This window comes from Cryptomeria japonica, chromosome 6, assembly GCF_030272615.1.
Source record: "Cryptomeria japonica chromosome 6, Sugi_1.0, whole genome shotgun sequence".
Lineage (NCBI taxonomy): Eukaryota > Viridiplantae > Streptophyta > Pinopsida > Cupressales > Cupressaceae > Cryptomeria > Cryptomeria japonica.
In genome coordinates this window covers 682098184-682113991 of record NC_081410.1, presented here as the reverse complement: position 1 = coordinate 682113991, position 15808 = coordinate 682098184, and the positions used below count along the sequence as shown (strand labels likewise).

The 15808-nt window shown below is 36.0% G+C and overlaps 1 protein-coding gene across 6 annotated transcripts in view; it reads left to right on the top strand.

Moving 5' to 3' along the window:
• LOC131031427 (uncharacterized) overlaps positions 1-15808 on the top strand; it is a 187872-nt gene that overhangs the window by 110238 nt on the left and 61826 nt on the right. For 4 of the 6 annotated variants that reach the window (XM_057962543.2, XM_057962545.2, XM_057962544.1 and 1 more), the window contains exons 5-7: positions 4791-4901; positions 6625-6734; positions 7127-7210. In XM_057962543.2, coding sequence (XP_057818526.1) covers positions 4791-4901; positions 6625-6734; positions 7127-7210 — 305 coding nt within the window. The remainder of the gene's footprint in view (positions 1-4790; positions 4902-6624; positions 6735-7126; positions 7211-15808) is intronic. The other 2 variants (XM_057962547.2, XM_057962548.1) reach the window with 1 other exon arrangement.

Here is a 15808-nt window from a genome sequence, read left to right as displayed (position 1 = left end):
ATCGAAGGGCTCATTAATGCACAAGTCCGTCTTGATCACACACTGAAGTATGGTCATCTCTTATCACCAAACTCTCTCTAAATATCATCAAGAAGATCGCTTTGCCCTTTAGAAGAAATCGCTGTCCTCCTTCATGTGATTCGATGCACAAATGATGATGAATGAACAAGATCGTGGGATGGTTATAGTCTGCTTCAGTCTGTTAACTAGCTGCAACTTAATTCGATTCACCTCCGTAATACACCAAATAGCATCGCCCTCTTCCTTAGATAAGATCGCTGACCTCAAACATATGAAAGCATGCATCTACTATGACCAAAGAACAAAGTCGTGGCCGTATGAATGTCTGAAGCAAACTCCTTAAATCTGATATGAAAACTTCATAAGCTCAATGTGAAGAACTGAATATTCCTCACTCACAAAGCAACATTTTAGAGGATCTTCCACCTCCTCAGTTATGTGGATTGAAGGGAGGTATCGTTCCCTAAGACCAATTCTGCAGACAACCCTTGGCTCCACAACTCAATTCAAGAAGATAACAAAAAACTGATGCCCAACCATCCATTCCCGTCTTCTATTTATTCTTTTCATAACTCATCATAAGAGTCCTTCTAGAAGATTGGGGTAGGTACACTTTATTATTATTTTATTTCACATGTTATTTTAAATGTACTTTTTAAAATATTATTTCATTATTATTAAAAGTGCACATGTCTCATGATACGTGTTATCCCTTATATCGCCATAAGACCAAATAAAATGAAATGTGAAGCCACCAAATCTCCGCTAAGTCGACCCTCTAATCAACTTCTTGGCCTACGAGGGTCAATTATAAGCCAACCTTGTGAATGTCCAAGTGCTAAGGGGAAAGGGACATTACATGTACCTTGTCAATTCACCACACAAGCAATGTGGGATAAAACTTTGCCTTTTAAACTTGCCTAGAAAAATCAATTTGCCTTGGGAAAATATTTTAATCATTAAATGATCATTGCAAATCATTAAATAATTGTTGTTGATCTCTAAATAATTGTTCACAAGGATTAAATTCCAACCAGATTCACTTTCATCAAAATTGAGCCAATTGGGGAAATTGCCCCATAGCTGGATAAAAATCCACATGAAAAATCATCACAAGTCATCCTAATTGCCTCTTGGGGAAAATCGATTCCCATTTGGATAAAAATCCATATCAAAAGTCTCTTCATTTTGCTCATCAAGTCCAAAATTCACCTTTTGGGGAAAATTGATCCCCATCTGGATGATTATCCAGATCAAAAATCATCATAAGTCACACTTGGGGAAATTCGCCACACATCAAGACAATTATCCGCACTAAAATCCATCAAACTTGCTCATAAACTGACTTGGGGGAATATCGACCTTCATCTGGATAGTCAATTTCATCCACATTAAAGTTCATACTTCATTCCAGGGGAAAAACATGGGTCATTAGGATCATTTCCAACACTTAGACAAAATTTGGGCCCCCTGGTGGAAAAAGGTGGTCCATCAGAACAAATATCAGGACAGTTGGGGGAAAAACGCCACCCATCAAGATTTTGAGTTGAGGAAAATCAGGGTCCATTGGAAATTTGCCCTAAAGGAACTCTTTGGCCCTCAAGCACAAAATATCACTAACTTGCAACACTTAGGCATATTTACAGTCAAATTTAAAACTTGTTGCAACCTCAAGACAAAATTGAAACTGAACACTTAGAAGGATAGATCAACACACCGATGCAACTTGACACTTAGGACCATTTTAACATTCTTTCAACATTCTGACCGACATCCTCTCATAAGCAAAGGCTAAAACTAGGAAACTACTGCTAAACCAAGGCAACCTAAGCAAAACGCCTACCCTAAAAGCGAAAAAAATGGGGGTCCCCATTTGCAATGGGGCAATGTACGAAAACGTTAAAACAGGTGCACACAAATTGATCAGGCAATCAATTTGATACATGATAAGATCTTGGAAGTGGTTGAGATTATCCTTGAGAAAAGAAAGAATGAAGGAGTTGACATTGTTGCAGAAGATGTGATGGACAAAGTGAAAATTATCTTCTTCGAGCCAAATGGAATACCTTCCCAGAAGCAGATAGATGCTATCCATTCATTCACCATCCTTGCTAGCAAGACTAGAGACTTTGGACCAGATTGGGATAAAACCTTCGCTTTGAGCTTGGATGAAGTCAACTACCTGGAAGAGCAATTGAAGAATCTACCCACAGTTCCAATAACTGAGATAGAATCTATGACGTCCTGATTCATTGAATTTGCAAAAAGAGAAAAGGATAAGGGCAACAATATTCTAGAAGAAAGTTTGTTATGATCCTATGTGGCATCATTTTTCCTATTGGAGGATTTTCCTCGTATTTTGTGCCAAATGAATGTCATATTCCCATTGGTTGTCATTTAGTGCTTTGCAATAAGTTAGGTATTTTGTAATAACAAACCCTAATTAGGGTTTAGGTGGCAAAATTTGGGCCCTTCATTTCAGTTCAATCTTGGCCATACATTGTAATTGAGAGCTCTATATAAGCTTATCTCATTTCATTTGTTTCTAATTTAGATGAGAAATTAGAGAGATCAGACACTAAGAGATCAATTAGAAGACTTTGAAGAATTGTTGTTTGATGTTTCAGAAATTAATAAAATCATCGAAGTGTTGGTGACTTATTGAGTTTTGGAACATTTATTTGTTTCTTCATACCTTTTGTGAGAGTTTATAACTAGAAAGAAAAAAAAAAAATATTAAATAGATTTGCTTTGAGTATTTTAGATGAATGGAAGATGCATGTGCATGATTGAAAGTGAAGCTCCATTATCCATACTACTAGCAGTTTGTTGATAGCAAACTTGCCTTGTGTGGTCAACTGGAATCATCCAGCTTAAGCTTAACTTCAATTACTATTAATCATTGATATGCTTCATTTTGAAGGTGTCTATGTTTGAGTTAGTGATTTGAAAATCATTGAGCTACCCCTTAGAAGATTGCACTAGTGTTGTCGAGATGTTCATGAGATGTCAAAGCAAAGCTTAGTTGAGCTCAATTGAGATTGTCCATTGTCTTGCATTCCTAGTTTAGAATAGCATTCCTAGACCTTACTCTCTTTTTTACTTTTTTTTTTTAAATCAATAATCAGTAGAAGTAGAGGGAGTGATATTGCAACATCATTTGAAGAATGTCATAACTATTGAGATTGAATCAAGATAGTACATAAGTCCGATCGCAGGAACATCAAAAAACATCATACCATTGAAGCTATACAACACGTTAAGACCTAACATCGAGAACCTTGAAGTCATCTCAAGTGATCCTTTGCAAATCTTCAGCATTTGAGAGTCTTTATTCAAGAGAGGATAGAGTGCCTTCGGTATTTTATTCTGCATTGCATAGTGCGTAAAAACACCATCACTTGAATAGTGCATAAAAACTAGGGCATATAAAAAAGGGGACATTACATCTCATCAATGTGGATGATGGAATAGATCTCTTGTTTTCCACGAGCCTATTGAAGTTGATCCTTGAGTGCTCTCGATGTGTCTTGGTGATGTTCAACTAAGTTAATAGTGGCCAATACCTTGCTATCAAGTACTCATTTTTATTAGATAGGAGAGTAAACAATTGTAACCTGTCATACACCTCTAAATGCAACTGTACAAGTCAGGGTATGCCATTGATTTGGTTTTTAAATCAGATTTTAATATAATATTTCTGTATTTAATAATCAGTGTTTTAGTTCATTGGAATAATATATTTCATTGTAATTTTTCATCCGGTTTACTGTGAGAAATAATATATGACTTGTAGCTGATTTCAGCATTGTAAATCTGGAAGGCCACGCCACCACAACATTAGAAAATTTCATTTCCAACATTTATAAATTTGAAGTAAATCTGTGTGATTCTTCACCAAATTTAGAATTTGTATTTGTTCTGGAAGGTATGCCACCAAAACTGGTTCAATCATTTTCAGTAATAGTTTGAAATTAATTTGGAAGGCTTGCTGCCAGAATAAGCATATCGATTTTCTAATAGTTTTAATCCTCTCGATGTTTATTTTCACCTTGCACACATAGGGATCTTGGTGCTCAAAATGTGTTAACGTTTCATGCATTGGTCAATGTGAAATTGTAAATATCAGAAAATTTTCAGTTCGAGATATTACAAGAATTCAACATATGTGGTTATGATAGAGTATTTTGGTGTTCTTAATTGATGATACTTTAATGAATTTGTTGATTATCTTTTTTGGATTTATGAGTTGGAGGAGGTAGTCAAATGCTTCTCTACCATAATTTATAGAATGTAATTAATTTTTCCTAGAGATTTGTAGAAATGATTATTCAATATTCTCATTGATGATTGAACCGCTCTCTTGCATAAGCTCTAGTCGGCTCCCATGTAAGGTAGCCTAGGGACTTGAGCTTGCTTACTTTCTGCATAAAAAGATGAGGATGGCACCTGCAACACGAGTTGCTAGGCGACCTCATAAGAGATGCTAATAGAGCCTTACTAGATCCCTTCTAAATGAGACTGTCACAAATGACATAGTTAACTTTATAGCTATAAAAAGTGGAACAAAAGATTGCTGTTCTTTACCTAGGTCTATTTTTTTTTCTGTGGATCTTTGATGAGTTGTATCACATTGTAATTCCTTATGTGTTTTTTTCTGATACAATTGCCATTATCTGGATAGTTGAATGGCTGTTGTACATGTTTTAGATCATAGATGTTTACTGCACTGTGGTTGAGATTGTGACACAAAATCAGAATGCATACAGGTCACTGAAAGGGAATCCTGGGAACACATTAAAGATGAGGATATTCAAAAAGTTGCAAGGTCATTTTTTGGCGAGATATGGCAAGTTCCACCAATGTTTTCAGCTATCAAGGTGTAGTCAAGTTTTGCTGCATGAGATTCCCACACTGTTTGTATTCTGTTTTTTGACAAATACGAGAGTTTTGGGAATTGCTTTGTTCTTTTAGTTGTGAGTGCGATGAAGTGTAATGTTAGGTGAATTGGTTGATCCTATTGACTGGTTGAAAACTGGGCTAACATAACTGGGGTTTATGGAGCACCATTCAAATCATACTCTTTTTTTGCTTCTTTTAATTTAATGATATAAATTAGTTGGGCCCTTTCTTATGTCTTATCTTTCCTTTCCTCGTATTTTTTTACTCAGCTTAAATTATTATTTCTGAAGATATCCATTGAACTACTTCTCATTGACTGCATCTGTGTTGATGATCTGAAATTCAATCTCTTTGACCATTTTTTGTCACTCAAGGACACCAAAATTTCAATTTCTTTTCTTGCACATTTTCTGTTTTCAATAAGTCCATCATTAAATGGACATGTACTAATCAGTGCTTCATCATATTTCGAACATACAATTGCATCTTTCCTTTTTTTGTTGTTTCTTTTGTTAGTGTGGGAGTGGCAAGGGAAAGTATTCAGTATTTACTATTTCCTTTTTATATTTATTTTATTTGCTTATGTTGCCCATACTTCAAAGATAAAAGAAGCTACATGTTTTTGTTTCTTAAGCAAAAATGTGTTTATTTTAAGATATTATAATTTCTACCCATGTTTTCAGCTATCAAGATGTGGTCATGTCTTTCTGCATGAGATTCCTACACTGTTGTCTGTTTTTGACAAATAGTATAGTTTTGGTAATCGCTTTGTTCTTTTGGTTGTGAGTGGGATGAAACAATAATGCTATTCAAGGTCAATTGATTAATCTCGTTGGTTGGTTGAAAAATGAGCCTAAAATTGCTGGGACATATTGTGAATTGCGCAAATCACTTTGTTTTTCTTTTTTTGATGTAATGATATAATTTAATTAGCTGCTTTCTCATGTCTTGTCTTTCCTTTAATTGTTGTATTAGTTTACTCAACTTACATATATTTTTCTTGAGAGATGCACTAAAATGTCACTTGTTGACTGTATGCAGCATGTTGATCTGATTTTTTTCAATATAATTGACCACTTTTTGTCACTTAAGGACATCAACGCTTATTCTTGCATATTTCATATTTCCAGTGAATTTATCACTATCTGGTTATGTAGTAAATCAACATGACCAGATAGTGATATAATTTAGTTTACTGTAAATCAACTTTGTTTTTCTTTTTTTGATGTAATGATATAATTTAATTAGTTGCTTTCTCATGTCTCGTCTTTCCTTTAATTGTTGTATTAGTTTACACGACTTACGCATATTTTTCTTGAGAGATGCCACTAAACTGTCACTTGTTGACTGTATGCAGCATGCTGATCTGACTTTCTTTCAATATAATTGACCACTTTTTTGTCACTTAAGGACATCAACTCTTCAATTTCTATTCTTGCATATTTCATATTTCCAGTGAATTTATCACTATCTGGTTATGTAGTAAATCAACATATTCAGAACACAGCCATAGCTTTCTGTTTTTTCTTTTGGTTTTGTGCGTGGCAGAGAAAAGATTCAATATTTCCTTTCAATATTGATTTGCCCTACTTATGTTGCTGGTGTTACAAAGATAAAAGAAACTATGTGTTTTTGTTTCTTAACAAGATTGTCTGTGTTCTTATTGTATCTATGTTTCATGCAATGCATATGTACTGCAAGATTGGGGGGCAAAAGATGTATGATAAAGCAAGGAGGGGAGAAACAATAGACCTTCCACCAAGAAAAGTTTCAATATACAAATTTGATGTACAGAGAAGCTTAGATGATCGGTGAGTATGAATACCCAAGACTATTTCTGAGTGCATTTCCCATATTTTATGGGGGTTCTGGTGTTCCAAGTGGTGCTTTAAAAGAGATATTCTACCAGCAAGCTAGGCATATTGGTATATAATTTTTTATATGGAGTTTCAGAATGCATTTCTCTTCCATTTTTGTTGTTTTGTTTGGTCTAGTTATGGAGTTTCAGAATGCATTTTTATTCCATTTTTGTTGTTTTGTTTGTTCTAGTTAAAATGTTCTTAACAATTTGAGTTATTAAATATTTTAAAATATTGGTATTTTTCTTGAAACCTCTCCTCTGCTGTTTACTATCTTCTACCAATCTCGAGAGACATTTTAGGAAAGAAGGGAATAAATATGCATTTTATTTCAATTTTTGCAGGCAAAACTTAATTTTTAAAGCTACTTGCTCAAAAGGAACATACGTGCGATCACTTTGTTCTGATTTTGGAAAGGCTCTTGGCAGGTAGTTTCTGAACGCTATAGAGGACAAGCTGTCTGGCTAGCTTTTAATTAATGGCAGATTGTGCTTAGATATTGTTTACTATATTGAATCGTATGCATACTTATATGTTACAACCTTAAATTAAATGAGCAGCAACAGCATACGGTTCTGAAGTTTACAGATAAGCTTTGTGAAGGAAAATAGTTTTCTTTTATATTAAAAAATTAACTAGAATAGGGTCATATCTGACATGCTTCTAATTTTGGCTTGCTATTTGCAATGTTATCCTTGTTCTATATTCTGTCTACTACTGTGCATTCAATTGTTCTTCTTTCCAACTGTAAAACTCTGTTAGCTTTTTATGAAGATTAAGAAAATTAGCACCCGTTTGTTCTTGGGATGAATGTAAGAGGTCAATTAGAAAGCAGTTTTATCTCATTTGCCATCAAGAAGAGAGTTATATTTAGTGGCAATTTTATAAGCAACAGAAAAGACAAAACATGCGAGACCATACTAGTGATTTCTGTTGAAGGACTATCCAAAGGGATAAAGATGTGCCAGAAGATGTATCCTATTGAATGTAATGTCCCCTTATGTTAGTTTCTTACGAATAAATAGACAATTTACTCTAAATCAATTGCAAGACACTTTTTTCTATAAAAGTTCAATTGCAAGAGATTTCTTTCCAAAATAAACTCTAATAACACTTAGAATAATGATAATTGCTGCTACTTAAGAATGATAGATTATGATATCACTTATAGTATGATGATAAATAAGATAAAGTATCACTGCGATTTCTGATACATCAATTTGATTTATGCAAAGATGACTTCTGATCTATATATTGGATCTGCTCTTCTGATATACAATATGAATTGTACAATTAATGTAGTTGATAGCTGTATCTGATACAGCACTGAGAAATATGCTTCAATCTGCTTCTCTCGCTTATAGCGACGAGGGGTCTTTCTGTGCCTGATCTATCTTTATAAGTATGCAAATGTATTCACTATCGCTTACAGTGATGTTACTACTATTTCTGATTCGTCTATACAAGTATGCAAGTATATTCAATATCGCATATAGTGATGTTATTGCTGTTTCTGATCTTATTCCTTAAATGTATGCAATTGTCTTCAATATCACTTATAGTGATAATATTGCTATTCCTTATCTGAACCTTAGAAATATGCAATGGTGGTGCTCTTCCTGATTTCTTTCCTTAATCGTATGCAACCTGATTTGCCAAAGGCCAATGCTCACTTGAGCGATCCAATAAGGATGTAGAAGTAAATAAGATTGAATGGATTTGATATATATTACATGTCTTGATTGAATGGATTTGATATACATTACATATCTTGCAATATCAAAAGGGTTGCATCTCTTGAATGTCTGAGACATGTCTCTTCCTAATCTTATCTCTCCATAACATAGGCAGATTGGTTTGTTATGTAAATTGTATCTCTTCATGCTTAATGATTATTTGTTACCCTTGTCTAATGTTCATGAAAATCGCTGCTTCACCTTAGTTGTTTGTCTCTTAATCGCTGCCATCCGTAATCATTTAAATCACCTATGTTTAGTCGCTGTCTTATTAATGGTTGTGACTAATCATTTGAATAGTAAACTTCTTCCTTAAGGCGATGCTAGTGATGATTGATCTTCTTGTTCTTTTATTAGTTTGTTAATAATCGATGGGTAATGAAGGATAATCGATATGCTTTGCTGACTATTAATACATCGACACCAAGTTTATTTGATTGATGCTTATCATCTGATTAGTATGCCAATAGATCTTCTGTGATGATGATATCATTCGACTTTGCTGATGGTAAATGATTCTTGATCAAGCTCTCTCTGCTATCTTATCATCACAGTGATATTACTGATAGATGCTTACGATGTCTTTGTCATCTTCCTTGGTCTGATAGAGATATTGAAGAGGACTTTCCTTTATGATCGATGCTATGAGTATCTATGTAATGTTATATCTTCAGCATACTTCCTATATGTTAACATGACAATTGTTGCAATGTTAGTATTGATATGAATGCTCTTCATGTGTGATGGATGCATTATGATTAGGCACTGTACTGCTTTCTTGTCTTCACTATATCTTATGTTCTATGCTTCACTTGAATCCTTGATATGAATAAGATAATTTTCCATAATGCCTTTCATGTTATAAATATACAACTACCTACTTGAACTTTGTACAATTTGTTATTCCTAAATACTAGCTAATTGAAAGTATTTTCACGGCTGCCACCCTTAATCACATAAGTGTTTTATTGCTTCTTAATATAAGGTTAAAGATGAGGACATCACATTGAAATAAATAGGGAGTCTTAATATCAATCTGAGAGGGCTTGTTAATCTATATCCTTATGCACAAGGACAACAATCTAATGTAGCTCAAAAATCTCCTTTGAAAGTGCACAAAAAGGAGGAAAGTTGATTAATGTTAGTGGCAAGAATTTTCTGTAGTTGATAAAGCAACTGCATAAATTTTTGAATGTGTTTGTAGTTTTTGCTGCTAATCAGCAACAAGCATAAACAAAGGGGTTGTGACAAAAACTGTTGGTTGGTCTGAAGAGGCTAGGCCATGAAGAACCAAAATGGGAATCGTACACATCTAGTGTGCTCCATTTTGGAGGGTCAAAAGCCTTCTAGTTGGGAAGGTGTGGTCCAAATATAAGTTAATCATATGGGCCAATTTACTCACATAATGTTTTCATTGAAGCTAATAAGCTCTTATGCTTAACACACCTTGAAGGCTCAATGTTGAGAAATGACATGTAAGTTGAATTTCAGAAATTGTTTGTTGAAAAATGCAAAGGAAAGATTAACTAAAGGATCTGACTGCGCATGGGAATTGGGCTTGGCAGAGGAAAAGGATAAAACGACTGGTTCAACTGTGGTTGTACACTTGTCACTAGTTTGACAGCAATCAAAATTGTCTGTCAGACCTAGGTATGTTGAGCAGTTTTGATTCTAGTCTAACATTTGCAGAAACAATAAAGACAATGTTTACAGGGTTTGAGAACTCTAAAATGTATCGAAAAAATTTCTTTAAATTTCTATGATGCTTGAGCCTTTTTCAACTCTTTTTAAACTCTTCTTATTATATAACCTTCAAGAAAGGCCATTGTAGGGGGAATTTTCCATCAATGCCCATTAGGTGTTGGTTTTAAATGCCTCTTGTTGGTAGCTTATGAACCTTTGAGGGTAGCGTAGGTTGAGCAAGTGTGAGAGTATTAGAGAATTAGTATGGCATAGGAAATTGCTATTGTAGGTAAGAACTCTACATAAAATTCTATTTAGACAAGAAACCATTGTAATAGCTCACGAGTTAGTGATTTGAGGAGGAACAAACCCTCACTCTTCTGGAGCTTTTCCTGAATTTTCCCTGGGTTATATTGCCAGTTTCTCATTCTTAGTGTTGTATGCATATACTTAAGTAGTTTGTTGTATGCTCTAATATGCAATTGATGAACTATTTTTATTTATTTTCGCATTCAAACATTATCTTAGGCCCTGTTATGAGGAGCCGCATAGTGGAATATACTTACTAGTTTACAATCAATCTACTTTGAGCTTCTTCATTTAAATTTTTATGCAAAAAAGATTAGTATGCTCATCTTTATCTTGCTTTTCATTGCCTCTAAGGAAATCTTTTTGTTGCTGTAAAAATACCAAGTGTACCTTCCCCTCTACCAAGTTAGCAGTGGCCTTTCAATCCCCTTAGTGTTCTTGTATTTTTAGAGTAGACAAACTCTTTTTCTCGTCTGCTTTTGATATGGTGAGCATGAGACCATGCTCGATTTTTCTTTAGGCTTTGACACCAATATGTGCCTCTTTAGATGGATATAAAAGCCACCATTGTTCCTCATTTAGATATATTCTTTTTCTATATCTTTATCCATTTGGATTGACCTTGTATTAAATTCATTGGTACACTTGTCCACACTCTATCTATGTTTTTTCTTGTAAAACTGCTACCTAATAAACCTCTCTTCTTTGTGACAAATGAGATAAAATTGCTTTTTGATTAGGTTCTCAAATTCCTTCCAAGGACAAATAGAAACTTTTTTCAAATCCAAAGTACTACAATGGCTTTCAAATTAAATATTCTTTTGCTATTTTGATGAAATTTGTGTTCTTCAATAAGTTTATGCATACTAAAATATGCAAGATGTGTTGGCAAGAGACACTGCATGTATGTTGAGATGTTGTCATTGATGGCAACTCATATCAGATTTGGCATCTGCAGTTCGTGTTTTTATCATTCCGGAAGATTGATCAAGTATTGGTGAGGTCCGATGAGTAGAACAGTGTATCCGACAGAGTGTATAGTGTTTTGGTTGGCGGATTATTTTGGTTGAGTATTTTTCTTTGCGGATCTGGGAGATGTATTGTGGATATGCAATTTACCTTATTCTAGGTTTGTGGCCTCCAGTGTTAAGTTTTGTGCTGGTTGGTAAGGTCCGGTAGTTTGGTTTTTGGTAAAGACAGTGGTTATTAGTGGTAACGTGTGGAAATGCATTATGCGGATCTTGCGGATCGATTTTGGTGAGTGTTTATGTGTTCGAGGTTGATGAGCCGACATGTGGAAAGCGTGTGGACATTTTGTTTTGGTCCGCATGGTTTGTGGCCTCCAGTGTTAAGTTTTGTGTTGGTTGGTAAGGTCCGGTAGTTTGGTTTTTGGTAAAGACAGTGGTTATCAGTGGTAACGTGTGGAAATGCATTATGCGGATCTTGCGGATCGATTTTGGTGAGTGTTTATGTGTTCGAGGTTGATGAGCCGACATGTGGAAAGCGTGTGGACATTTTGTTTTGGTCCGCATGGTTGTTTTAATCGAATTGAGTTGACTTGAGCAACACGCTTCATGTTGCGTGTTATGCATTTTTAGGCCGACATGAAGGTGACTTAATTTGATGATGCGGATATAAAAGAGCGATTGGCTTGATCATATTTGGGATCTGTAGTTGTGTGGAAGTGGTGTATGAGCAATTGTGCATAGTTACATGTGCGCAAGGTGAAGACTTGTGCTCTCGTATGATGCAGAATATCAGAATAGAGAAGTTCTACAGAGTTGAGTAAGATACAATGTTTTGTTCTTAACCGGAACTATTCTAGGCATTTGCAGATGCTAATTCATAGTTTATTTTCATGTATGTTACCTTTGTAACTCTTTTGTAAGGCAGTGAGCCTTCCCTAAAGGTTGTAGCCTTTTTGGGTTTCTTATTTGAGCAATGAGCTCTAGGCAGTGTGCCTGAATGCATGGGCATTTCTATGTAACATTGACACATATTTTTAACAGAGTATCATTTTACTATGGGTAGGATCCCACCGTGGTTTTTCCCTTGACCGGATATTCCATGTAAAAAATCTTGTGTTTTGGTGGTGCTTTTGTGTAGATTGTGCCTTTGTTTATTCTTCTTATTCATTTGCATTAAGTGGATTAAAGGACAAATTAATAAGATCAAAAGTTGCAGAACACTGATTCACCCCCCTCTCTCAGTGTTCATTGATTCCAACAAGATGTTGCGTAGGAAGCAATGAAGTTTCTTTGCATCTACATCTCCTTTATAACGAGTGTTGTGATGTTTTTACACATTGCCCCATTGCAAATGGGGACCCCTCAACTTTTTGCTTAGCTTAGGTGTCTTAGTTAGGCCGTCTTCAAGCTTGGCGATAGTCCTAGTTGTTGACCTTTTCTTTTGAGAGGAGGTTGGTTTTGTTCATTTTATCTTGAGGTCATGTTGTCATGTTGCAAAGTTGCTTAGTTGCAAATGTTGTCAATAGTGTTAGGGTGTTGGATATCAATAGGAGCAAGGTATCAGGCATGGAGTGGTAAGTTTGCTTGCTTTGGGTCATGAAATATGAGTTTGACTAATACAAGATTTGAGGGGAGAAGAATGTGGAAATTAGCTTAAGTTTGGAGTCAACCCCCTTATTTCATGTATAAATTTATGCAAGGTCAGGAGGAGGTATGTTGTGAATGGTTTATTGTCTTAGACTAGGGTTCCAATCCAACCTCATACGTGGTGTAAAGTGACTATGTGTTGCCTTAGGGCTATCTCTAGGCATGTTATGCAAGTCTACGGCCCTAGTGCGCTCAACATTCTCTTTTTTTTGCACGTGGCTATTTCAAACCCGCTTGTCATTGAGCTCATTAACATCTCAAGTTTGCCTTGCACAAATGGTGCTTATGGGACCCCAAAGCCCACTATCATGAGTTGTGCATCAAAGGGCCTTAAACCCGCTCAAGAGGGATGATGTGTGCATGCTTACTCTCTATGTGTGCTCCTGTCTTTGTGCAAGCATTATGCTAAAACCCAACTTGGGTGCTCATATGGTCTCTTAATGCGCTCAAGTCATGGGCTTAAGTTTGTGCAAGCATCCCCTTAGAATGCACCCATATGTTATGACTTGTGCAAGGCTATAGTCCTAATGCAATCCATTTATATTGTGCATGCTTATCTTCTATATGCACTTAACATGACAACTTTTGCATGGCACCACCTTGTATGCGCTCAAGAGGAGAGCAACTCTAAAAGTTGTCTAAGTGTTTTAGCTCTCTCAAGGCATTCATTTGCGTAAAGTAATTTCTAAATCCCACTCTAGCACTCCAAGTTGTGCAAGCCAAAAATTGAATTCACCCACTTCCCATTGTGCACAACAAGTCTCCAAATCCACTTTGCAGATTGAACCTTTATGCACCCCAACTCCTCAATGCCATCTTAACTTTTGTGCAGCCCAAGGTGTTAAATAGGCTCAATACATACCAACCCTCTAGATGCGCTCAAGAGGAAATCATGACTAAATTGGACTAAGTTATGATGTAACCCCCTTGTCTCATGTAGAAACCTATGCAAGGACATGTTTCAAACCCGCCATGCAAGGTTATAGCTCAAATGCGTTCAACTTGCAAATATTGCGTAGCCACACTTAAAATCCTCTTTGCAGGGCTGCCTAGCATATGCGCCCATGGAAGGGGTGACGGGACAAAATCCGATCTTAAGGAGGTTAAATTTAGACCTCAAGGCACTAAAATCAGACCTTAAAACAACGAAAATCAGGCCTAGGAAAGGGTGAAATAGAGGTGAGGCATGGTGGTCAGCCCTTCAAAGCTTTAATTCAGACCTCAACGACGTGTAAATCAGATCAAGGATGTCAAGACTCAGACAGACCTTAAAACAATGAAAATCAGGCCTAGGATGGGGTGAAATAGAGGTGAGGCATGGTGATCAGCCCTTCAAAGCTTTAATTGAGACCTCAAGGACTTGTAAATCAGATCGAGGATGTTAAGACTTAGACCTGATTCGATCTTGCAAAGTAGAGAGGTAGATTAAATTGTGTGGATTAAAGTTCAATCCTTATTTCTATGTGTTTGATCAACAAGGCCTTATGCATAGCTGGCCTTCTTGTACATGAGGAGGCTCTAAACCCGCTCAAGGCTTGATTAATGCAAAGAGCCTCTTTATGTGCGCTCATACTTATGCACACACCCCCTTCAAACCCACTATGTAGGCCAAGGTAGCATTTGCGCCCAAGCTATGGATAATCCTAGTTCAAGGAGGTAAATTCACGTGCAAGTTTATGCATACACACTCATGTAATGTGCTCATAGGGAAGCATTTGATAAGGGCAAAAGGGGGTAGTAGGTATTATTCAATATTATAAGAGTTTTAACTCATTATCCACTTGTTTGTAGGATGAAAAAGGCTTAAAGGATGAAATTCATTGAGGTGGAGGTTAGCAATTAAGTACTTGAGGCGTGCAAGATGAATACGTGGACTTCTAGGCAAATCCAAGAATAGTTGTAGAATAGCTGTTAGTACAATGAGGATGAGGAACGTTGCAACATGGAGCTACCCCCACACACCGAGGCAAGGTATTCATGTTAGAGCTATGAGGAGATCATTGTTAGAGGCATCATGCACAGTTGGGTCAAGCAACATCAAGTTATTCAAGGCTAGTACAACATGCATATACACCTATATCAGGCGCATGTTCACATTTCAAGACCAAGGACTACTAGGAGGTAGGATGTTCAAGGTGAAATGCATCTCAAGGAAGATTCTCAAGTTACAAGATGGAAATACAAGTGAGATCAGGTAAATAGTTTCAGAAGAGTTAAGCAAAGTTAGGGGCTTGATCATTAAGATGATATAATTTGGGAATATGCCCCATCATCATCATATTGAGCAATTGGATAATGTTGAGTATCAAAAGATATTTCTCAATCACAAACACTTTGTTGTGATGATCCACAAGGTGCAAGCATGCTGTGCTGGAATCCTATTTATCACAAAACAATCAAGTTTCTCCCAATTAGCACCGCCAAGTTCAGTGAACCTGATTCATCTAATGGAGGAGCAAGCAACATATGGCATTGCATTGGAAATTGTTCAACATACATAACCTCGTTTCCTATTGGTTCGAATTCAAAGAAAGATAGATGTCCTAAGCATTGTAATTTTGCCATTGGTCAAATGGAGTTAGTTATAACTAACCCTAATTAGGGTTTTATCTTGTAATCTTGGCCATTGATCTCAAATCAATCTGAGTCGCTGAATTGTAAAGAGACCTCTATATGAGGCTCA